The sequence below is a fragment of the Sciurus vulgaris genome (assembly GCF_902686455.1).
Source record: "Sciurus vulgaris genome assembly, chromosome: 10".
Classification (NCBI taxonomy): Eukaryota; Metazoa; Chordata; class Mammalia; order Rodentia; family Sciuridae; genus Sciurus; species Sciurus vulgaris.
In genome coordinates, this window is record NC_136470.1 from 61,059 (window position 1) to 86,890 (window position 25,832).

Sequence of the window (25,832 nt, forward strand, 5' to 3'; positions counted from 1 at the left end):
AGCTCCCTGCTCTTGTGCCACACGAGGACTCCGCAGAAGGTGGCTGTTCGCCCCAGGAAGGGGCCCACTCAGAACCGGCTGGCACCACAATGGTGTATCAGACCTGCAGCCTCCAGAACTGTGGGAAGTAAATCCCTGTGGCTAAAACCTCCCCTCAGGCCTCACAGCCAGGGCAGGCAAAACTGTCTGAAGACCCTCCTGTCAGGTCCCCCTAGTGAGGCAGGCAGAGCCGAGCACGGGGTGTACAGCGGCCGCCCTGTCATGAAGCAAGCAGCCACAGATCTCAGAGGATGGAAACCCCTCAGTCTCTGCTCGGCCGGCCGTGGTGGAATCAAGCAGGTTAGCAACAGGTAACTGGGAAATCCCACCACTTGAAATCAGGCCACATGCCCCCCAAACCCCCCGAGCAAGAAGAAATTATAATGGAGATCTAAAAATACATGGAACTGCACACTGAAAGTACATAAAAATCCCCTGCTGGATCTAAGAGCTGGATCCAAGAGGAGCATTTAGAGGCTCCTGCGCTCGCAACGAGGGAACCCCCTCGTCACAACCAGTGCAACCAAACCCTCTTTTCCCGTGAGGGGGAAGCGGGAGTGGAAAATAAAGATTCACAGACACAGATCTTGAAGATTAAGCTGGGATCAGGTGGAGCTCTGCTCTCTGATGGAGATGCAGGTCTAGAGTTACCCCAGCAATCTTTATTTATATACACCTCGTTATCAGGTTAAAGACTATGCAACCGTTATTCTTTGTATCCAGGAAAGTTACAGGAACTAGGACGTCCTATGCAGCTTTTCCACAGTTGCAAAGTGCAAAGTTAGGAGCTCTGTGAAGCTCTCAAGGAAGTCCACTGTTTAAAGTTACTGTGAGGCGGGCAGGAACTGGAGAAGGGAGCTGGTGAAACATGTGGTTTCTAGCATAAGAGTTCCTTCCTTCCTGGGATCTGTGTGCCTGAGATCAAGTCAGAGCTGGTAGGACTCTTGCACAGAGCCTCCTCATGCAGGGCATTGCCACAGCAGCTAGGCATCCTGAACCCTTGCACAGGAACATTCCCAGGAACCAGGCATGCCACAGCCACGAGGGCATCAGAGACCCCTGATCCCCGTCACTGCTCTCCACAGCCCCTCCCACAGGCGTCCTCCCACTTGAACCCCAGTGCAGGCGGGTTGGTTCCAGGTGCGGAAGACCAAGAGGACAGGGTGGCGGTGCATGTTGGGAGAGCCAAGCTACAGGTGGGAGCCGAGCAGACGGTGGAGGTGAGGGCTCCGGACCCAGTGACACAGCCACCAGGAAAACTCACCTCAAAGCTGCACACAGACCTGTGGAGGGAGTCAGCAGTGGGCGGGCCACCGTGCAGGGCCCTGTACCTGAGGTGGTGACATCAGAGGAGCCCTAGGGGCCGCGCTGGGGCACCCACATGCCACCGCAGACCACAGGGAGGGTGGCGCACATCAAGGGGACCCTCGCAGGAGGGTCACGACTCCAGCACTGGCCTCGGGCCGGGAGGAGGCGATGCTCGAGGGTGGCACGAGATGCCACGCGTCCACTCGGGGCCAGGGAGGGGTGGAGCCCAGGCTGCTGGCTCCTGGTTAGGCGGCACTCGCAGAGGCTCATCCCTGCACACTCGGGACACCCTGGAACCTTCCAGCACAGAACAGAATCCTACCAAACGTCGGGACAGTACAGAGATAGACCACAGACTCGCAGCTACTGCCACGGAGCAAAGGTTGCGAGCCAGAGCGCAGAGGACCTCAGGCTTGTGAAGTGACAGGACACACGACTGTTCATTAGAAAAGATTTATTGAGCAGGTACCACGTCCGACACGATTCACCTGGAAGACACCTGCACACAGGTCCCATGCAGTCACGGTCACACTGCCTGCCACGCGCGGCCTGGGCCCACGGCAGGCCACAGCTCACCCGCAAGTGCAGTGCCTGAGGGGGACGCAGGGCGCCCGGGCACCACAGTGAACGTCACGTCACAGGGTACACGGCTGGCATGCGTGTGGCTGAGGAGTCTGGAACTACACCTAGCTGGGAGCATGGCCGCCGCCCAGGGCGGCTCTGGGCACCATGGGGTGAACACCTGGAGACACACCTACTCTAGAGGGGCGTTGGGAGGCAGGCAAGGCGCCAAGCCCACGCGTTGGCAGTGAAGGCTCGGGACACCCGCAGTGCCGGGAGGGGTGGGAGCCGGCCACGTGTGGGGCGGGAGGGCAGGTGCTGCCGCAGGTACGTCCCGGCCCCTCCTGGGGCACCGCTGCCCACCGTCCACCGTCATCTCCAGATTGGAAAGACCTTCTCCCCAACCTGAGAGAGAAAAGCCAGGGGCAGGCGTCTGTGACGGACACGGGAGACTGCAGCTGCCAGGCAGAACACTGAGCTCAGCGCAGGGCGGCCCGGCCACGCGAAGGCAGAGGAGCCCAGGGCAGCCGCGCGTCCACCTGAGTGCAGAGGCTCCACCCTCCACTTGTGCAGCCTCTGCGCCCAGGGCAGCCGCGCAGCTCACCCCAGAAGCCAGGCTCCTCTGCACAGGCAGGCTGGCACCCCTCCCTGGCGGTCTGAACTCTCCGTCCTTGCTCCACAGGACGGGAAGCCAGTGAGAGCGGCGATCCCGAGGCCCAGGCAGAGGGTGCCGGAGGAGGCAGGCCACGGAGGGCTGCCCGACCCAGCCACCGGCCCCTCCTCACACAGGCTCTTACTGTTTGAGACGTGGGGTCTTCTCTGGAGGCCACGGCCCAGCTCAGCGTGACGGACATGTGCCTCCTCCACACGGGGTTTCTCTGCAGTACGATGGACCCTGTGACCATGTCTCCCGAGTGGACTGGGACGGGGTCGTCCATCATGAACAAGGTCTGCTTCCAGTGTGTGGTGCTGCAAGACAGACTGCGAGTCACAGCCGACACCTGGCCCCGGCACACCTGCAGCGACAGCCCCACAGGCAAGCAGCGCCACGCCCTGGAAGCCAGGGGCAGGTGTGCCCAGTGCTGTGACCAGAGGTCAGCAGGCGCACAGGAGGATCCCAGCAGAGGCGCAGGGCAGAGTGTTCTGGAGGCCACGCACATGGCCTGGGCAGCCCCCTGGGTGGGGAGCTACACAGGGTCCAGACTCTGGGACCGCCCAGGGCCAGCGGCACCTCCAGCAGCACAAGGCCCCAGGCTTCTGATGCCCAGTCCACACGCTGGATGTAGGGCGACACACCCTGATCCACCAGGTCCCCAGTGGTCATTTCCAAGAGGTTCAATCAGCTGGAGGGACATCCCTCGGGGGCAATGGAAACGTCTCCAGCACTTTGTGTCTGACGCCACGGTGACAGCTGCCCAGCAGCCCCGACTGGGCCACCGTTCCTCCTCTCCTCCCTGCCTCGGCCACATGGCTCCAGTGTCCACCTGTTGGCCACCAACCACAGCACTGCCCTCGGGGACAGGACTCGAGGAAGTGTTGAACCCTGAGAGCTCAGAGGTGGCTCTGCACCCACGCGAGGCCTGGCGATGAGGAAGGCAGGCCCCCAGCTCTGCACGGACTCCAGGGAAGCCACCCAGGTCTGCTCCTCGGAGGGCGGAGGAGGAAGAGGCCGGAGGAAGCCCAGCCCACCGCCACCCACGTGGCCACCGCCCGCTCCCACCACTCTCCCTCCCACTCCACACGCCTGGACACAGCAGCCGGCCGCGTCTTTCTAGGACCCCAGCCCCTCCCCAGCCGGGATGCCGGGCACTCACGGGTGCAGTGGGCCTGTGCTGAGCACCTGCTGGGGCTGGCCCTCCTCCAGGCTCTGGAAGTGCACACTGAACCAGGCTGTGAAGCCGTGAAGGGTGCCCGCTTTCTGGATTTCAAAGCGCAACTCACCACGCATGGTCTGAACCCAAACACAACAGGTGGGTAGGTTCCCCAGCCACGGGGTCATCAGCTACCAACCCCAACCCTCACACAAGGCTGTGCCACAGCCCTAACCCCAAGGATACCCTCAATACTATTACCAAACCAGAAAGTAGTCCTAAGCCCAACTCTACCCTAAACCTAACTTCAGCCATAATCCTAACCCAAGCCCAACCCTAACCACTGCCCTAGGCCTAAGGCTAACCTGAGTCCGAATCCTGAGCCTAATCGTAGGTCTGACCCCAGTCCTAGGTCTAAGCCTAATCCCAGCTGCTGACCCAGGGGCCACTGCAGACAGCCTTGAGCAGCGTGGGTTCCACTGCCACAGGTACTGGTGCAGCGCTGACCAGGCCTGGGACCCTGTGGACTAGGAGGTCCAGCTGACCCCATGAAAATATATCAGAAGTTTTGCCATCGATGGTAGCTAAAAACACTTCAAAGAATATTCAGTTCAAATAATGAACCATGATAAATGGAACAGAACAAGATTTTGAAAATGCCAAGAACTAAACATAAGTCTAAAAATAACTGGAGACACTGAAGAGATTTAACAATAAGGAAAATGATTTTTAGAACATGAGCCAGGCATGTTGCTCACAACTACAGTCCCAGTGACTTGGGAGGCTAAGGCAGGAGGATCTCAAATTTGAGGTCAACCTCAGCTACTTAGCAAGATGTTTCCCAATAAAAAATTGAAAGTGCTGGGGATGTGGCTCAGTGGTTGAGCACCCCTGGGTTAAATCCCCAGCCCCCAAGGAAAAAAATAAAGAGGAGAGAGAGAGAAAATCAAGACAGAATGTAAAAGAGGAAAAAAGCGACAGCAGATGTATATACATTCGCTTCTTTGCAAGACAATCGGCTGCACCGGGCCCTGCACTGGCTGGGTCTGAGGCGCAACAGGAAATCCCCATCTGAGGCCAGGAGGAAGCAGTTCCGGCTCTCACTCACCTCTAGGTCAGAGACCTGCACGGTTCTCATGTCCAGCTGCAGTATGGTGCACGGTTCAGACAGACAGTCTTCTGGCTTCAGGATGTGGTTATACTTGGGCTTCGAAAAAAACTCCTTGATTGCTAAAGACCTGGGGAGTGTCACAGTGCCTCCAGGTCACCAGGACCCAGGCAGAGCTGAGCGTCCCTGCAGCACCCACACACTCACCACCTGCCCCGCTCAGCAGGGCGTGGCCGGGGGGCACCCCTTCTGGGGCCTGGCCTGGGCCTGGTAGCCTTGCCCAGCCTCACTCAAGCCAGCCAGTCACTGGTTTTCCTTCCAGTGCCCTGTGCAGGGGCTGATCACGCCAACACCAGCATTGGCCAGGCAACCCAGGGTTCAGGCGGCCATGTTCTTTACCCTGGGTCTACTTTATCTCCTACCACTCTGCAAATACTGCTGCCAGCTGCTCTTGACAGCGGTGACCCAACGCAGCCTGGATCTCAGGACCAGCACTTGTGCTGCCACTGAGCACGCTGAGCCAGAGGCAGACCCGGGACCAGGGTCACCGCACCCTGGCAGCCGCTCCGGCCTGCATGGCATTCCCAAAGGGGAACGGAGGCCCACACTGCACCATCCCACATAACTGCCCATTGAACTTGAGACCTTAGATTGAAGGCATTTTAATTTTTTATCTTCAAAAGTAACACAGAAAGTTCTCAGGCAAGTGGTGACTTCAGCTCACACAGGTCCTACAGAGCCTGGTTCCTGGGCACTGTCCCATGCGGAGCCTGGTTTCCAGGGTGGGGCTCCCCACGCTCTCCTCAGAAGTGCGCTGCACCGGGCGTCTCCCCTCCAAAGCCCCAGGCTGACAGAGAGCAAGGCAGGAGGGCCAGGGCAGAGCAGGAGAGGCAGGAGTCTCAGCAGGTCCCAGGCCATCCTGGTGTGCAGCGTAATGCCCAAGAGAAGACTCACTGCACCCAGCCTGGTGGGACCCGGGGCCCCTCCCACCCGGCCGGGCCAGCGGGCGCCTGCCCCACCTACTTGAGCGCGCTGAGGTTGAACTCGTAGGCGTTGTCCCAGAAGAGCACCTTGCTGTGGTAGTCCTTGTCAGCACTGCAGGGGACCAGGTGCAGCGCAGCCGTGGTCGGCCAGATGACCCCGTCCTCCTTCAGCCAGGCGTCCCGGGCATACAGGATGGACTCGATCATGAACTCAAACTGCCCGAAGGTCAGGGTGGGGTCAGAATGCCACAGACCGCCTGGGAGTTCCTCAAGACCACAAGGGCCAGGCCAGAGGAGGACCCAGGAGGAGAACCCAGGGTTCACTGTACGCCTGAACTCAGGCTCACAGGCTGTGTGAGCCACATGGACAGCACACCTCCAGGCCCCCAAGCTGCCACCAGCTGCCCCAAGGGCCCCTGCTCCACCATCAGTCACGGGCAGCGCCCCTCACAGTTCCCATGCTGGCCCCTGTGCCCTCCGTCCCGAGCCCAGCTGCAGGACAGCAGCACTGTGAGACCCCAAGACCTGCCCCAGACCCCAACTGCCCCATCAGAATCTGACCTACCCCTAGACCTCGAGATAACCTACCTCTGGACCCCAACTTCCTTACAAGCTAACCCCCAGACCTCCAACAACCCCCAGATCCCAAACCACCCTCGGAACCCCACATGCCCACAGATCCCAACCTGGCCCTAGACCCCAAATGTTCTGCTAAACTCTGACACAGCCCCAGAACTCGACCTACCCCCCAGACCCCAACCACTCTGCGGGACCCAGCTACCCCTAGATCCTGACCACCGTGTTGGACTCAGCTACCCCCAGGCCCTGACCACTGAACTGGACCCAGCTACTCCCAGGCCCTGGTCACCCCTAGACCCTGACCATTGCACAGACCCAGCCTACAGCCTCACACCAGGCTCCCAACACAGCCTGGGTCACTCCATGCCCCTCGCCCCGCATTCGCCTGGCCCAGAGCCAAGCTGGACTCTGGCGACTGGACTCCCTCACTCAGCAGCACAGGGCCAGGTGCTCACAGGCCCCATGCCGTTCCGTTGACCCACAGCCAGCTGTGCGCAGGGCACCTCCTGCGGGGCACTCCTGCTCTGCAAGGGCGAAGACTTCTGTGGGTGGGCAGGGCCCTTCTGCGGGAGTCACCCCGAATCCACAGACGTCCTTCATGGCGCAACCTCTGCAGGCCAAGCCCAGCATCCTCGCTCACATCACCCAGGCAATGCTCACAGCCCAGGGTGCCGGGTGGACGCTCACTGCACAACCCAGGGCCCCGTGGACGCTCACTGCACGACCCAGGGCCCTGTGGATGCTCACAGCACCTCCCAGGTGCCCTCTGGACGCTCACAGCACCACCCAGGGGCCCTGTGGACACGTCTGTCAGGGCCACTCCCTTCACCCAGTGCCGCGTCTCTGCATCTTGACACAGACTAACTGCCGACTGACGTCTCACCATCATGCTTGTGTCCCTAGGTGCCCGGGCCAGGAGGGGTGGGTTCAGGCCTGCCTGCTCCTCCCCTCCGACTAGCAGCTTGACAAAGTGACTGGGCAGGTGCACCGGCCAGTGGCCAGAAACTGCCCCCTTCCACTCACAGGCATGCCGCGGCCAGGGCACGCACTCTTGTGGACACCAACTGGTCTCCAAGCACTGCCAGGGCTGCCTCAAGCAAGAGGAGATGGGAGGCAGGTCTCTGCGGCCTGAGAGCACAGCGAGCCACCATGTGCAAGGACACGCGATCTGACCCGACCTCCCGTAATCAGCCAGTAAGTCATGACTGACTGGTGTCCAGACGTGACGCCTCGCCCTGGGCAGAGGTCAATTCCCTGAGGCTCCAGCCCGTCCCGCGTCCAGCCCTTACCAGCAGGCAGGTGCCCATCCACTCAGACACCAGCACGTCCACCTTCTCGGGCAGCACCACATCCTCCACCTTCTGCTGGAACACGGTGATGGTGTCGGCAAAGCCATTCTGCAGGACCAACTGGCCGGTGTGCTGCGCCATCTCGCTGGCCTCCACAGCGTACACCTGCGGGGCACAGACATGTCAGCACGTGCACGGACATGCTGAGTGGCCCAGCTCCTCTGCCCCAAGGGAGAACCAGCTCCAGCAGCAGCAGAGGAGGGCAGCGCCTGGCTGGCAGCCGTCGGTACAGGCCGTGCCATGCACAGCACTCCCGCCCACCACTCATGCCACCCTTCGTGTGTCCCTGCACAGAATGCAGACCCAGGCCATGGGAGGGAGGACCTGCGGCCGCCTTGGCCAGGGACCACAACGCAGCAAGCCTGGTCCTCGACAGGCTATGAGGACAGTGGGTCAGTGGGTGCCTGCAGCCTGAGGAACAGCCAGATCAGAGGAGGGTCTGGTGCGAATGCCGCGCCATGGCCTGGCAGCTGGGTCGCAGGTGGCCACTGTACTGCGACCCGTCAGCCAGCATCTCACCCTCCTGCTGGGGGCTGTCCCTCCTACACAGAGGGAGAGAGCAGGGAGGCTCTGCGTGCCTGCAAGAGCTCTGTGCTGGGGCCCCAGGACCCCGGAACCAACTCTGCACACTTAACCGAAACAACATGAGCAAACAGTTCTGGCCTCACGAGTGGCTGGTCACTTCTATCCTGTCCACTGCACTCCACACCGTCTGTGACCAGCAAAGAGCCTCACAGCCTGGGCTGCAGATGGACAGCCACCTGCCTCCTCACACCAGCCTCGCTCCAGAGGACATGCTGGGACCCCCGGGCATCCTGAGAACCAAGCCCAGGCTGGCCACCGGCACGCTCACCGCCTTGGGTCGTGCGTGGTGTGCACAGAAAAGGCTGATGATCCCGGTGCCGCAGCCCACATCCAGGATGACCTTGTCCTTCAGGGACTCCTTGTTTTGCAGGATGACGCTGTGGTACTTGGTTGTCCGCGGCTGGTCTGCCAACATCTCCAAGTGAAGTTTCTAGAGGAGACACTGAAGCTTAGTGCCCAGGCCTGGAGCAGGGTCTGCTCTGAGGGCGGGAGCTGCAGCTCGGCCCCCAACCCACCCCTGAAAACAGGAGCAACAGAGAGGCTTAAAAGCTAGGGTCGCAAATGTGCCAAGAGTAACGAATGTGGACAATGGAGGAACGAGACAGGAGTTTCTGGAATCTTCCAACTCAGCAGTCACCTGCAGCTTCTCCAGCACCTCCCAGGAGCCCACCAAGCAGGGAATAGGTGTAGGCCAGTTAGGACGAGGAGCTGCTGGCTATCACCCTGTCCCAAGGCTGTATCCCCCCAGGTCCATCTGGAGAGGAATGGATGAGCCACAGGGGGTGCCAAGCAGGCAGCAGGGCCACCAAGTCCTCTTCACGTGCAAGTCTGCTCCCTGATTGCTTGGGAAGGGCCAAAACTATAGGTCTGGGGGAGGTGACAGCCCTGTTGCCCTGGTCACATCCTGAGGGCACCCTGGGTGTGGGCAGAGCCCTGGCTGCAGGTGAGGCTGCACTTGCCCAGCCCTTGGCTGCAGAGCAGGATGGAAGCAGCACTAGAGAGATGACCGGCACTCCTCACACTCCCAACGGTGGCCATGGGGCAGTCCAGGAACAAGTCCAGCTGGACAGCTCACAGCCCCACGACTTGGGAGGCTCAGCAACACGGTGGGGGTGGGGGGCACCAGAGAGCCCTCACTTCTCCCTCCTGAGGCGCAAGGGGCAGAGCCACCAGCGCCAGCCTCCCCATCAGCAGCGGGCGACCAGGGAGGCGCCCCGACCGGAGGGCCGGAGCTCCCGTCGCTCTGAGGAAGCTCAGGTGAGGTGGGCTGCCAACCTGAGTAAAGGGGCCCAGAGAGCGGACCCTGAAGTGCCCGCAGCAGCCCACTCGTGTCCCGGCCGAGCCTGGGCGTCTGCCGAGAGCCTGCGGCCATGGCCAGTGCTCGCTCAGGCACGGAGAAGGCCAGTGCTCAGCGGCAGGCGCACAGCCGGGGGCGCCGCGGGCTGGCGGGCGTGCTTGCTGCGGGTGGAGCAACCGCTGGCCTTCCCCACCTGGCCGGCAGCACTCACTCAGCAGAGGCTTCTCGTTTCCAGTTTTAAATTCGGAAATACTGCCCACCTCCACGGAAGCACGCTTCTCTCCATCACTGCAGGCCTTGCCCAGGGGCACTCCTGGAGGTCCTGCTGGGTCCCCTGCTCAGTCCCACCACGTCTGTCGCCTCCCAACATCACCAGTCAGAGGCCATGCCCCTCCCCAAGGCCGCCTCGCCCTGGTCCACCTGGACCCTAAGACCACAGCGCTTCTCCATGGTAGCCAGACAGAAGGACCAACCAGCCGGGCAGGGGTTCTCACCACCCGGCTGGCTCTTCCTAACGCAGTCGTAAAGTCCTCACACGCTTTTCCGTGTGAGAAGTCCTTGACCCTCAGGACCAGTGCCCTCTGAAGGGGGGTATGGCAGCTCTGCTAGATGCTACTGTATGGCCTCTGAACTAAGAAGAGCGTTCACATTTATAACAGTGTTTAAACCAAAAGAAAAAGACCCTGGTGTGTGGCAGTCGTATGGAGTGGCTCAGGGCACGGGAGGCTTGGGGCCTGGGCGGCTGGCACAGGGGCGGAGGCCGGGCTGCAGGCGGGAGCCCTACCAGGGTTCCGTAGCTGCCGAAGTATTCCTCGTCCTGCCACGTGTCCTCGGGGTCGTACTCGGCCACCTGCCTGCCCACGTGGTTTGCAGGGATGTACCCGCAGCAGCCCGCCCGCTCGCCCCACCACCAGTCGGCCGTGGTTTGTCTCAGGATAAGAATTTTTTCTCCTCTTAAAAAACTGAGCTGCAAAAAGCCAAAACAGACAAGTTAAAATCCAACAGAGAACACAGGTGTCCACAGTGCCTGGGGACAAACCTGTCCTACTGACCACACCCAAGCGCAATGGGTCTGCAGGGTCACAGCAACTATAAGTCAGGAGTCACAGCAGGTCGGGAGACCTCGGGGGAGCTGAAGGACGCTGCCCAACTGGTACTTCTCCAAGGAAAGCAGGGCGGCCCACCCTGTGACCACGGCAGCGGGAGGCTGAGGAGGGTGTAAGCTGCAGGACAGCCCGAGCCACTCAGTGAGAGAAGAGCAGGGGTCGCAGCTCAGCTGCGTTCAAACATCTGCAAATGGCTCAGGGCAGTTACTTCTCTAGGGGCCCTTTGTGCACAGGGTCGGCCTACAGCTGGCTTCTGGGGGCTCACTCTCAGAGACTCCTGGTGGGAAAAGGGAACTGTGTTCACACAGACACTGCCGTCCAGCCCAACCCGGCTGCCATTTTAACCAGGTGGGTCGGTGCAGGGTTCCTTCCTCCTGACCGAGCCATCCTCCCAGCACTGGGCTGGGTGGTGAGGTTGTGCACAGATCTCGTGGGGCTCTGGACATCTGGCTTTACAGAATCAGCCTGGCTTTGCTACCGAACACAATGCCATCCACACATCACGGCCTGCAAGGGTTACCTGGGTCGCATCAGTGGCAGCGTAGTCGGCAATGGCCACGAACTCCTCTGGCTGCGGGCCCTCCTGCAGGCACTGCGCCTGGACACACTCCAGGGCTTCTTCCTCCTGCACAGGCAAGGAGACACAAGCAAACACTGTGTCCTGCCCTTTCCTTTCCTTCTTTCTTGACTAGGTGATCACGTGTTTTCAAACAAAGATTGACATGGCAGGTATGTATCATGCAAATTATCTGGTCATCTCCTGGCACAGCAAGGGCGGCCAGCACGGCTCCACCATCAATCTAACTCGGAAAATGTGCATCCTGAAGAGTACATCAGGGAAGAACAACAAAGGAGGCGTCGAGGACCCTCAGCTTCCACAATGCTCCTCAGAGTGATCACCAACCCGGGAAGAAACCACAGGTGTGGGCTGTGGATCTGGGGATTTCTGGACCTGGGGACGGAGCTGGGGGCCCACAGAAGGTGCTGGAAGCCAACCTAAACCTGTCTGCAGGAGTGGAGCCCGGAGGCCCTGGGGAGTCTCTGCCACTGCCCCATTGCCACCGTCCGAGAGTCAGGGTGCCTGACAGAGGTGCTGCGGAGCCTCCAGCCTCAGGAGAGCAGCTCTGCCAAGTGCACGTCTCTAACCAATTCTCCAAACAGCAAAGAGTTTAGTTCGCTTAGGAAATGTGCAAACCCCAAAAGAAAATCAAAACTTCCAGAAGCCTCATTCTTGCAACAGAGATCACAGTTGACACAGTGCATTTATCCTTTGGGCTTTTGGAAAATGCACCCAGCACACCCACAGACCAGACATTGCGCCCCACATCCTGCTTCTCATTCCCTGATTCTGAATGTTTCTCACTGTTCAATTGCTTCTAAACACACTTTCACACCTGTCTAGTGTTCCTGTCTCTGAACTCTCCCGGATTGAGCATTCTCCTAGTTTTAGGATACCTGTTTTCAGTTTTTCCTACTGTGAATTGTCAAGATGAACTTTCTTGGACAAACCATTCTGCATGTGACTGGCCACCTCCTCAGGACGATTTCTGAGCACAAAACTGTCAGGCAAGACCGCATGTCCACGGCTTACATAATTCACGACCAAAGGCCTCCTCCTCCGATTGCCCCAGGAGGGTGGGTCTGGTCCAGGTGAGTGTGGACTACCCATTTTACTACGTCCTCCTCAACAACAGATACTGACCTTCTAAATCTCGCCAATTCTATGGGTAAAACATGCTTTTCTTTCAGCCCTGGGGACCCTAGGGGCACTCCACTGAGCTGCACCTCAGCCCTACCTACTTTTGAGACAGGGTCTCGCCTGGGTGCCCTGGAGCTTGATCCTGCTGCCTTGGGCATGGAGCCCCAGGGAGCACAGGAGTGACCCCCACACAGCTAAGCTCACTTCTGCTTCTTCCACTTGCCTGCCTAGTCTCGCGATGCCCACTGTCCACATGCAGCCTCTGGTTCTCCGCAGTGTCAAGACCTGCTATAGCAGCTGTCTGGCCCTGCACCCCCGGTGCACGCAGCCCTCACACCCTCCGCCCCATCCCAAGCCAGGCCCTGTGCTGCGTGTGCACAGCGCCCATGGTGGCTTTGCTTCCTCTTGACATCATTTCTCTTGTAAAGATTGTTTTTGTTGTTTTTTTTTTGCTTTTCTTACACAATACCTTGTGGAAAACTAATATTCTCAATGGCTATACAGTGTTCCATGGAGTAACGTCCTGCCTGATTTTTCAGTCACCTGCTTTCTGCCACCGTGGACAACCCTGCGGCCTGTGCTCCGTGCTGTTCTGTTCCCACCAGCAGAAGTAGCGTCTGCTCTGCCTGACCACCTGGAGGAGGGAGCACAGCGGCCTGCACTGCCAGTGCCCGGCAGCCACGGACCCCAGGCATCCCACGTCAGCTGCTGGTGGCTTGCATCTGCTCTTTCTGAAAAAGGCCTCTTATTTATTTTGCCATTATTTTTTCTGGTTACTGTCCTGCTTATTAGACTGGAAGAACGCTGTATAATTTAGATCTTATCTGCAATCTTGAGCAAATGCTTTTCACAAATATATTATTTTTTCCAGTTACTTGCTTCTCACCAGTAAACTTGGCATCAAGTTAGTAGAAATAATCCACACTGAAGCACAAAAAGGAAGAAAGAACAAGAAGAATGAGAACAGAGCATGAGACGTGTGCTATGTGCAGATTCCCCAGAGGAGAGGAGAGGCAGGAAAGACCCAGGAACAATGGAGAAATTTTCTAAAATTAGCAAAAACATCGACACAGATTCAAGAAATTCAACTGCCCTGAGGCAGACCCAACACAAAGAAAAGGGCTAAAGGCCCCAAATCAGAGTCCTAAATGCAGCCAGTGGGAAAGAGTCCACCTTTAGCGGAGCAGCAGGATACTGCTGGCTGCCCATCAGAGTCCAGGGAGCCAGAAGACACGAAGTAACATCTTGAAAGCATGGCAGAAAAAAATGCAAACCTAAAACTCCATTTCAAGCAGAAGTATTCTTTTAAAAAATGACAGCGAGCCAAGCATGGTGGCACACGCCTGTAATCCCAGCTGCTCAGGAGGCTGAGGCAGGAGGATCACCGAGTTCTAAGCCAGCCTCAGCAACTTAGCAAGACCCTGTCTCAAGATAAAAAATAAAAAAGGGCTGGGGATGTGGCTCAGTGGTTAAGAACCCTTGGGTTCAACCAATCCCTGGTACCAAAAAAAATAAATAAATAAATAAAAGAAAGCAAAACATTTTCATTCAAACTAAGATTGACACAACTCAGCACAAGCCCACACTACCAACTACAAAACCATGGGGAGAGATTCTAGATGACGGACTAGAGGGAGGCTGCGTTCCTTGTCGCTCTGTAACTCCAGTTTCAAGCAGAGGATATCTGTTTCTTGGTGAGGCAGTTTTTGCTGCTTATTGATCCCCTGCTGTTTACCCCATTTGTCTGCTGTGATCACCTTCAGTCTGCCAGCATATGGACGCCCTTTATGAGTGCAGATTGCTCACTGTCAGGCACCTATCATCCGCCATTTGCCTGCCTCTTGCCTGTCCATCACCTGCCTTACACCTATCACCTAACACACGAGGTTCACCTCCCAATCGCCGACAACAGTCAGCAAACTGATTGCCGACCGCCACTGGAGCGCCAGCTGCCTGCTATTGCCTGGAAGTTCACTGTTACAGTACCTGCAGGTTTGATTACACGTGGCTGCCGCCATTTTGAGACAAGAGCCAGGCCCTGTAGGACCCTTGGCAGGACTGACTGAGCCCCGTCTCCAGGATCCCTCAGCCTGACCGATCACTCCCTGTCTCTGGGGCCCTCACATCGACTGACTGCTCGCTGCTGCCAGGACCCCCAGACCAACTGACTGCGCCCTATCACCGGGACCCCCAGACTGACTGACTGCACTCAGCCTCCAGGATCCCACAACCACACCAAACACACCCGACCTCCAGGACCCCTGCATGACCAACCACATCCGGCATCCAGGACCTCCTGCTGACCACAGCCACACCCTGAGGTACAGCTCCCCATTTGCCAACACATCTCGAAGCCAGAGCAGCCATCTTGGATAATCCTGGAAGCCAGAGCTCTCATCTTTAGGTGGGGCAAATCCCATCTGAGACGCCTGCTGGAGGCTTGAAGCTCATTGGTCAGGTACCCTCCATGATTCAGGCTACTGAAGGACTGGGAGGTTTCATTACTATATGACAGTTATACAGTAGATTTTCTTTGTTCTCCTTACTGAAATATTTAAGTTTTTATTTCTTTACTTTCTTGCTCGCTTTTCCTTTTGTTTATCTGTTCCCTCAGAGTCTCTTCTCCTTTTTGCGTGCTAAACATCCAATTTCTTTTTCACACTCTCACCCTTTCTATTATCTAGAACTTCTGTATATTCTTTTCTTATCCCATTAAACAGCCACATTCTACAACCCTCTGCATCCTCTTTGTCCTCCATTTGAACTGCAGACCTTATTTGCAAATCTGTTTGTTTTACTGAAGATAATATTGAACTCAGAAGATTCTGTTTATTAGGCCAATATTGTTAATGTCCTCCTATGGGCTATTTGGTCTATGGGTTGCATATGTGTCCTGTGAATGGAGGCACTGCTAATATTGATCTCTTAAAGAACGGGTTTTGGAAACTGTGGGCCACTATAAGCCTATAGGGGGAAAGGAATCTGCAGTACCCCAGATCTGCAACTGCTAGAGGGGAAGATACATGAACAACATGAAAAAACAAGGGAAGAAAATGATCCAAACAAATCTAGATTTTGTATTAATAGAATCCAATGACAGTATGTTAGAAGAAATTGTCAGAAAAGGACTTCAGATTATACATGATTTAAGATGATTCACGAAGCAAAGAATGAGATAAGAGCGCAAATGCATGCAGGCACGAATGATAATACCAATAAGCTGAAGAGCACCTGCAGGAAGCAAAAGATCATTTCAACAAGAGATAGAGATCTCCAAAAAAAAAAAAAACCAAATTGGAAATCCTTGAAATGAAGGAAACGATAAACCAAAATAAAAAAACTCAATGGAAAGCATCATCAACAGACTAGATCACTTCCAAGACAGAAACCTCAGATAATGAAGACAAAATATTTAATCTCGAAAATAAAGTTGCCCAAACAGAGAAGATGATAAGAAATCATGAACAGAATCTTCAAGAACTATGGGACATCATGAAAAGACCAAATTTAAGAATTATTGGGATTGAGGAAGGCACAGAGATACAAACCAAAGGAATGAAAAACCTATTCAATGAAATAATATCAGAAAATTTCCCAAGCCTGAAGAATGAAATGGAAAATCAAATACAAGAGGCTTACAGAACACCAAATGCACAGAATCACAACAGATCCACACCAAGGCACATTATAATGAAAATGCCTAACATTCAAAATAAAGATAGGATTTAGAAGGCCGCGAGAGAAAAGCATCAGATTACATATAGGGGGAGACCAATATGGATAGCAGCCGACTTCTCAACCCAGACTCTAAAAGCTGAAGGGCCTGGACCAACATATTTCAAGCTCTGAAAGAACATGGTTGCCAATCAGGAATCATACTCAGCAAAACTTACCTTCAGATTTGAAGATGAAATAAAATCCTTCCATGATAAACAAAAGTTAGAAGAATTTACAAATAGAAAGCCTGTACTACAGAATGTTCTCAACAAAATATTCCATGAGGAGGAAATGAAAAACAACAATGGAGGTCAGCAAAGGGAGGAACTACCTTAGAGAAAAAGCACTCAAAGGAGAAACCAAGCCAACTTAAAAACCAAAAATAAGCCAAATGACTGGGAATACAAATCATTTCTCAATAATAACCCTGCACGTTAATGGCCTAAACTCATCAATCAAAAGACATAGACTGGCAGAATGGATTAAAAAGAAAGACCCAACAATATGCTGCCTGCAAGAGACTCATCTCATAGAAAAAGACATCCACAGACTAAAGGTGAAAGGATGGGAAAAAACCTACCATGTGCATGGACTCAGTAAAAAAGCAGGGGTTTCCATCCTTGTATCAGATAAAGTGGACTTCAAGCCAAAGTTAGTCAGAAGGGATAAAGAAGGACATTTCATACTGCTTAAGGGAACCATAAATCAGGAAGACGTAACGATAGTAAATATTTATGCCCCAAACAATGGTGCATCCCTGTACATCAAACAAATCCTTCTCAATTTCAGGAATCACATAGACCACAACACAATAATTCTGGGAGACTTTAACGCACCGCTGTCGCCACTAGATAGATCTTCCAAACAAAAACCAACCAAAGAAACCGTAGAACTCAATAACACAATCAATAACCTAGACTTAATAGACATATATAGAATATTCCATCCATCAACGAGTGGATACTCTTTCTTCTCAGCAGCACATGGAACCTTCTTGAAAATAGACCATATGTTATGCCACAAAGCAGCCCTTAGGAAATGCAAAAAAATAGAGATACTGCCTTGTGTTCTATCAGATCATAATGGACTGAGAGTAGAAATCAATGACAAAATAAAAAACAGAAATTACTCCAACACCTGGAGACTAAATAATATGTTATTGAATGAAACATGGATAACAGAAAACATCAGGGATGAGATAAAAAAATTCTTAGAGGTCAATGAGAACAACGATACAACATATCAAAATCTCTGGGACACTATGAAAGGGGTACTAAGAGGAAAATTCATTGCATGGAGCACATTCCAGAAAAGAATGAAAAGTCAACAACTAAATGACCTAACATTACAGCTAAAAGCTGTAATGTAATGTAATGTAGAAAAAGAACAGAATAACAGCAAAATAGTAGAAGACAGGAAATAATTAAAATCAGAACTAAAATCAATGAAATTGAAACAAAAGAAACAATTCAAAAAATTGACAAAACAAAAAGTTGGTTCTTTGAGAAAGTAAACAAAATAGACAAACCCTTAGCCACATTAACAAAAAGAAGGAGAGAGAAGACTCAAATTACTAAAATTCGTGATGAAAAAGGAAATATCACAACAGACACCACTGAGATACAGAACATAATGAGAAGCTACTTTGAAAATCTGTATTCCAACAAAACAGAAACTACCAAAGACATTGACAAATTTCCAGAGACATATGCTCCTCCCAAACTGAACCAGGAGGACATACACGATTTAAACAGATCAATATCAAGCAATGAAATAGAAGAAGCCATCAAAAGCCTACCATTCAAGAAAGGCCCAGGACCAGATGGATTCTCAGCCGAGTTCTACAAGACCTTCGAAGAACTCATTCCAATACTTCTCAAAGTATTTCAGGAAATAGAAAAGGAGGGTACCCTACTGAACTCATTCTATGAAGCTAATATCACCCTCATACCCAAACCAGGCAAAGACACAGCAAGGAAAGAAAATTTTAGACCAATATCCTTGATGAATATAGATGCAAACATCCTTAACAAAATATTGGCAAACCGTATCCAAAAACATATTAAGAAAATCGTGCACCACGATCAGGTGGGGTTCATCGCTGGAATGCAAGGATGGTTCAACATTCGTAAATCAACAAACATAGTCCATCATGTCAATAGACTTAAGGATAAGAATCATATGGTTATTTCAATTGATGCAGAAAAAGCGTTCAACAAAATACAACACCTCTTCATGCTCAAAACACTAGAAAAAATAGGGATAGTAGGAACATACCTGAACATTGTACAGGCTATTTATGCTAAGCCCATGGCCAACATCATTCTTAATGGAGAAAAACTGAAACCATTTCCTTTAAAAATGGAAACAAGACAGGGATGTCCTCTTTCACCACTTCTATTTAACATTGTCCTTAAAACTCTAGCCAGAGCAACTAGGCAGACCAAAGAAATTAAAGGGATACGAATAGGAAAAGAGGAACTTAAGCTGTCACTATTTGCTGATGACATGATTCTATATTTAGAGGATCCAAAAACTCCTCCAGAAAACTTTTAGACCTCATCAATGAATTCAGCAAAATAGCAGGCTATAAAATCAACGTGCATAAATCTACAGCATTTTTATACGCAAGTGATGAAACAGCTGAAAGGGAAATGAGGAAAACAACTCCATTTGCAATAGCCTCAAAAAAAATAAAATACTTGGGAATCAATCTAATCAAAGAGGTAAAAGATCTCTACAATGAAAACTACAAAACACTGAAGAAAGAAATTGAGGAAGACCTTAGAAGACGGAAAGATCTCCCATGATCTTGGATAGGCAGAATTAATATTGTCAAAAGTGCTATACAGATTCAATGCAATTCCAATTAAAATCCCATTGATGTACGTCACAGAAATAGAGCAAGCAATCATGAAATTCATCTGGAAGAATAAAAAACCCAGAATAGCTAAAACAATCCTTAGCAGGAAGAATGAAACAGGGGGTATCGCAATACCAGAACTTCAACTATACTACAAAGCAATAGTAACAAAAACAGCATGGTATTGGCACCAAAATAGACAGGAAGATCAATGGTACAGAATAGAGGACATGGACACAAACCCAAATAAATACAATTTTCTCACACTAGACAAAGGTGCCAAAAATATGCAATGGAGAAAAGATAGCCTGTTCAACAAATGGTGCTGGGAAAATTGGAAATCCATATGCAACAGGATAAAATTAAACCCCTATCTCTCACCCTGCACAAAAATCAACTCACAATGGATCAAGGACCTTGAAATCAGACCAGAGACCCTGCATCTTACAGAAGAAAAAGTAGGTCCAAATCTTCAACTTGTTGGCTTAGGATCAGACTTCCTTAACAGGACTCCCATAGCACAAGAAATAAAAGCAAGAATCAATAACTGGGATAGATTCAAACTAAATAGCTTTCTCTCAGCAAAGGAAACTATCAGCAATGCAAAGAGAGAGCCTACAGAGTGGGAGAATATCTTTGCCACTCATACTTCAGAAAGAGCACTAATCTCCAGAATCTATAAAGAACTCAAAAAACTCTACACCAAGAATACAAATAACCCAATCAACAAATGGGCTAAGGAAATGAACAGATACTTCACAGAAGAAGATCTACAAGCAATCAACAAACATATGAAAAAAGGTTCACCATCTTTAGTAATAAGAGAAATGCAAATCAAAACTACACTAAGGTTCCATCTCACCCCAATTAGAATGGCGATTATCAAGAATACGAGCAACAATAGGTGTTGGCGAGGATGTGGGGAAAAGGTACACTCATACATTGCTGGTGGGGCTGAAAATTAGTGCAGCCACTCTGGAAAGCAGTGTGGAGATTCCTTAGAAAACTTGGAATGGACCTACCATTTGACCCAGCTATCCCACTCCTTAGCCTATACCCAAAGGACTTAAAATCAGCACACTACAGAGATACAGTCACATCAGTGTTCATAGCTGCTCAATTCACCATAGCCAGACTGTGGAACCAACCTAGATGTCCCTCAATTGATGAATGGATAAAGAAACTGTGGTATATATATACAATGGAATATTACTCAGTCATAAAGAATAATAAAATTATGGCATTTGCAGGCAAATGGATGAAATTGGAGAATATCATGCTAAGTGAGATAAGCCAATCTCAAAAAACCAAAAGACGAATGATCTCGTTGATAAGCGGATGATGACACATAATGGGGGGTGGGAGGGGGCAAGAATGGAGGAAGGAGGGACTGTATAGGGGTGGGAGGGGTGGGGGGAAGGAAAAAATAACAGACTGAATCAAACATCATTACCCTATGTAAATGTATGATTATACAAATGGTATGCTGCTACTCCATGTACAAACAAACAACATGTATCCCATTTGTTTACAATAAAAATAAATTAAAATAAAAAAAAAAAAAAAAAACCAAAGGGAACAAGCTTCCCTGGACACTGAGGAGGAGGCGGAAACAAAGTTCTCCAGAGACTCCTCCTCAGGCTACAGGAAGGCCTCAGCAGCCCCAGGGGGCAGGCATCTGTCCTAGGGCTCAGGACAGGCGAGCTGACATACTTCTCAACAACAGGACAGAAATGTGGGGTGGGAACAGAACCATGAGATTCTCTACCGTAAGGTGGGAAAGACGAGAACAATCGTGAGGATCCATGTCACTGAAGCCTGGGCAGTCACCAAACAGGACAGGTACAGAGGGACAGGCCAGGAAGGGAAAGACAAGGAACTGCCAAGGTACTGGTCCAAGAGGGAACGTGATAAACAGGAGACCAACAGAAAGAGGTCTGGCCAGACCCATCAGTCATGTCACGTGCCAGAGACTACAACGCTCCAGCTGAAAGGTGCACATGGTCGCACAGGAAAGGCAGACCCAACAGCTCTTTACAAGGGAACGCTTTGCTCTGAGGACCTGCAGCCAGCTGAGGAGGCAGGTCTGCAGTGCACACTCACGCCCCCCACAGCAACCCACAGGAACGCCACACCAACAGAGGGAAAGAGCAGCTCAGGGCCCAGGAGCCAGCAACCGTGAAGAGAGGCTCCATAACAATCCAAGGCCGACTAATCTCCTAAACCACGTATCCAGCAACAGGGATCCAACGCAGGGACAGAGTGGCACAACCAACAGGAAGAACAGGGCCGACAGCCACGTGGAGACCTCCTTCAACACATCTCCTCAGGGACACAGAGGGCGGTAGGAAGAAAAGGGCTTTGTTTTCTGTGCTTGTTTTGTTCTCATTTTTTTTGTTTTCCTGAGGCAGGTTCTATGTTGCCCAGGCTGGTCTGGAACTCACCGGGCTCAAACAGTCCTTCCACGCGGCTCTCCCACCAAGGGCGAGAGGCACGCACCCCCAGGTCCAGCTAAGATACAGAGATTCTAGCATCACAGATAACCCCTCTGACCTTGATGACATTTGCAGGACACTGTAGCCAACAACTGCAGAACAGTCTTTGAAGGGCACACGGAATAGTCACTAAACAGTCCAAGTGACGAGGCGATAGAGAGGTCAGAATACATTTCAAAGGCCTAAAATTATAGTTCGTCATGTTCTCTGACCCAGTGTAATAAACCAAAATTAAGTAATAAAATAAGAAAGATTTCCAAATGCTTGAAAATCAAGCAAGAACTGTCCAAAAAGTCCAGAAATTTTCTGATTTCCACTGTGGTGTATTTTTAAATATTCTAACTGAGAAATAATGAAAATACAATGCACTTATATGGGTGAGGTCTAAGATAAAGCAGTAAGCAGAGGAAAAGTTTCAGTTTTAAAAGGCATAAATTAGCCATAATCCCTGTGACTCAGGAGGCTGAGGTAGGAGGATTGCAAGTCCAAGGCCATCTTGGGCAGCTCAGCAGGACCTTGTCTCAAAATAAAAAGTACAAAGTTATGGGATATGGCTCAGTGGTAGAGTGGCCTGGGTTCCATCCTCATACTACCCTCATCCCAGAGTCCACGGGATGCTACAAAGGCAGAAAAACTAAACCCAAAAGAACAGAATGAAAGAAATGAAAATAAAAACAGAAGTCAACCAAAGAGAAAACAACAAAGAAATACAATTGAGACAAGATTTGTTTTTGGAAAAGATAAAATAGACAAAACCCAAGAAAGGCTCCCACTAAGGGGAAAAGATATAAAGCACAAATTGCCATACAGACATCTCTTCTGTGAGGGAGGGTTGGTATTAGCATGATTACTGAACTGCCACCAAGATTCTCAAGTAACCAAGAAAGCTTTCTCCCCCGTCACACTGACAAAATCAGAGAGGCTGATGCTCTGGGCCCTGGAAAGCCTGAACTGATCACCACCAAGCACAGCTGCTTCCCTCCTGCCAGCATGGAGCCCAGAGGCAGAACCAGGGAGCTCGCCACAGCACTGCGACACGGGCAGCAGACACAGCAGGTGCACACCCTCCCACACAAACACCTGTGCAGGGGCGGCTTCAGGTGAGGCAGGGAGCAGGACTGAGCCAGCACTGCACACCACCCACAAGACGAGTCCCCAAGGTGGGGCTACATCAATGCATCACAAGGGACACAGAATGGACACTTTAGAAAGCACACACAAACATCATGCGTTGTTCAAGAATGTCTGCAAGGCATAAAGGTGTGAGTGGTGCAGATGCAGACATCAAGTCACAGTTTGCAGCAGGTCTGCCTCTTGAGGAAGAGGAGGACATCTGGGTTTGGGGAACAGACTTTTAACTCTGGGGTTATTACTTTATGTGTGTGTATGTGTATGTTCTGAGGCAAATATTAATGTAACAAAACAGTAACAAGTCTTCAACTCTACATAAATGTGTAACTGATGTTTGCAGTATCATTCTCTGCCAATATTAAAATTCCCCAGAAGAAAAATAGGATGTCCATAGAATTAAAGCATTTGATTAATTAAAAGAAATAAGACTAATCAAATAAGCCAACTCTACATGGAATCCCTAAATATAGAAGCCCAATGAAAGTAGAACAATGAGGGGAAAAGCAGATCATTAGAATAAAGAAAATGCTAAATTGACATCACAGACATGGAAATGTTTAATTTTTTAAAGCACTGTTTATTAGAGTGTCTGCTTGATTACTTGAACATATTCAACATTCCTTAAAATTTAAGGTGACATTTTTTAACCTAACTTGAATAAACTCTATGTGGACCCCAGGCAGAATGCCAGCAAGACACGAGTCCTCTGACATGCACCAAGCCCAGATCCAGGCCTGGCACTGCTCAAGCAGCCTGCAGCCATCCGGGGCACAGCCCAGGACCTGGGTGACCGTGATCTGGGGACATCTTGAGTGTCTCCCTAGAAGGTATTCTGTGGGCTTACCAGCCCTGCATTTCCTGCCTGGACCTGCGAGGTATAAGGAGAGCTCTCACACTGTGCCTGGTCCGGCCCTCACAGCATGGCGTGGCCACAAGCACACTCCCACCTAACCAGAACAGAGTTTACCTGCGATTCACGCCTGGGGGCAGTCGCCTGGGGTTGCCATGGCTCTCCGAGGCTCAGCCGCATAACTGCTGCTTCCTTACTTCATAGCCCCTGCACTCCTACTTTTGAAGAAAGAAACGCAGGAGCTTGTTAGCGACATGGCCCACAATGAGATACTCCACCAAAGAGAAAGCACGGCATGCACAGGTGAAGCCGGCACAGAAATGGGATCCATCACAGCTTCTGAGAGATGGCTAAATGCAGTAAGACTTAACACTCCAGAGCGTGAGCTGTCGCCTCCCTGCCAGGGGCTACATTTTGGGAACCTGTCAGCACCTGCGCTTCGCAGCTGACTAGCACTGGACGAGGCCATTGGCTTCCCGGAGGTTCTGGGGCACCTGCGGGCACCTGCCTGCACCACATTCGCCCCATGGACTGACTCCTCCCCAGCTTGAAGCTGCACCACTATGCTAAGGTGGAAGGCTTTGCAATGACAGCCATTCTTCGTTTGAAAGCAGCTTCACTTCTAAACTTATTTTGTGAGATTTGTAATTACACTCACTATTTTACCACGATGGGTGGGGGCGACTGCCGGGAGAGTTGAGAAAAGGCAGCTGGGCCAGGTGGGGGAGGGCGGAGCTCCCAGAATGGGCGTGACCTGGATGATGGGCCGTTGGAGGGTGGGGCCCGGAGGGCGTGGTGTTGGGCGGGCATGCCCCGGAGGATGTAGTGCTGGAAGGGAGTGGCCCCAGAGGGCGTGGTGTTGGGTGGGCCCGCCCCAGAGGGTGTAGCGCTGGAAGGGCGTGGCCCCAGAGGGCGTGGTGTTGGGTGGGCCCGCCCCAGAGGGTGTAGCACTGGAAGGGCGTGGCCCCAGAGGGCGTGGTGTTGGGTGGGCCCGCCCCAGAGGATGTAGCGCTGGAAGGGCGTGGCCCCAGAGGGCGTGGTGTTGGGTGGGCCCGCCCAGAGGGTGTAGCGCTGTGAAGGGCGTGGCCCCGGAAGGCGTGGTGTTGGTGGGCATGTACCGGAGGGAGTGGTGCTGTAAAAGATGGAGCCTTCAGAACAAGACACTGGGGTGGGTGTGTCCCTGTAGGGTTGCGGGGAGGATTGGGGAGAAGACCTGGGCCATGGTGAGATAACGTTGGGGTGGGTTGTGCCCTGGGGGGCGTTGGCGCTGGAGGGTGTGGCCCTGAGGGTGTGGCGTTGGAGGGGCACGGTCCTCATGGGAGGTCAGACCTTTGGAAAGAAAAGTGGACCTAGGGAGATGGGCGTGGTCCGTGAAGGCGGGACAACGGGGGCGAACGTGCCACGGAGGGACGCTGGTCCGGAGGAGGGGCACGTGGGAAGGGGTTGCTAGCGGTCAGCCGCCAGCGTGCGGTGCAGACCGCGGGAGGGCGATCTGAAGTCTCGGAAGGAGCGGCGGCCTCGGTCCACCAGCGACGTACCCTTTATGACGAGACCTCTCACCCTATCATGTCCTGCCGCGCCTGCGATCCAGGTGCCCGAGCTGCCCTCTGAAAACCTACCTCGGCCGCGTTTCTCCGCTGAATTCTGCTCCTACACCGCAGAGGGCAGACGATCCCTACCAGGAGCCTGGGCCGCGCCGCCCTCGACTCGCGCAGACGCAGTGCGTGGCAGCCGTCCCTGAAGCAGGGGCCCGCCCAGGGCCCAGGCTTCCGAGCAGGCGCTGGTACTTATGTGTTCCGCAGTCCCGGGTGCCGAACATCCGCCCAGGGCCCGCGCAGGCGCAGTACGCAGAAGCCGGCGAAGGAGGAGGCCCCGCCCAGGACCCGTGCTCCGCGCAGGCGTGCTTCGCTGTTTCGCCTCCCGCGTCGTGCCTGAATTCTGCGCTGGCTTGAACTGGGCGGCAGGCTTGGGACCAGCGGAAGCGAAACAGGGTCCGGGTTGGTGTCCTCCTGGTGGATAGTGATAGGCAGTGGCCCTGGCGTCCTGGTCCGGGGGATAGCGATAGAGAGCGGCCCGGGGTTCCTGTTGGGGATAGGGAACAGCCCAGGGGTCCTGAGGATGATAGGGACAGGGAGCGGCCCAGGGTAGAAGGTTCATGGTTCAAGACTCTTGACTTCCGTTTTGCGAAGAGACTCTTGAGGTTGAGAACCAGCTACCAACAGGAAACACCCCGAAGAAATCCAATTCTTCCTACAGCCAGTCTTCTTGAGCTGCCATAACCAAGTGCCACAGACCTGGGTGACTTAAACAAATTTTCTCAGTTCTGGAGACTGGAAGTACATGATCAGAGT

The 25,832-nt window shown here is 52.7% G+C and overlaps 1 protein-coding gene across 4 annotated transcripts; it reads right to left on the minus strand.

Annotated features, from left to right (window-relative positions):
* Nucleotides 1–1,976: 1,976 nt before the first annotated feature.
* On the minus strand, nucleotides 1,977–25,230 carry PRMT2 (protein arginine methyltransferase 2). 4 transcript variants are annotated; one of them, XM_079156303.1, is made up of 11 exons: nucleotides 25,101–25,230; nucleotides 23,599–23,696; nucleotides 11,247–11,351; nucleotides 10,405–10,587; nucleotides 8,592–8,753; nucleotides 7,679–7,843; nucleotides 5,851–6,026; nucleotides 4,828–4,957; nucleotides 3,723–3,859; nucleotides 2,706–2,877; nucleotides 1,977–2,313 (listed from the first exon to the last, which is right to left on the minus strand). In XM_079156303.1, the coding sequence occupies exons 2-11, from the start codon at nucleotides 23,659–23,661 to the stop codon at nucleotides 2,281–2,283; spliced, it is 1,326 nt and encodes a 441-aa protein (XP_079012429.1). In that variant the 5' UTR covers nucleotides 23,662–23,696; nucleotides 25,101–25,230; the 3' UTR covers nucleotides 1,977–2,280. The 4 variants fall into 4 exon arrangements, with proteins under 4 accessions (XP_079012429.1, XP_079012430.1, XP_079012432.1 ...); XM_079156304.1 differs by having other exon boundaries at nucleotides 23,599–23,699; XM_079156306.1 differs by lacking the exon at nucleotides 11,247–11,351.
* Nucleotides 25,231–25,832: the final 602 nt, after the last annotated feature.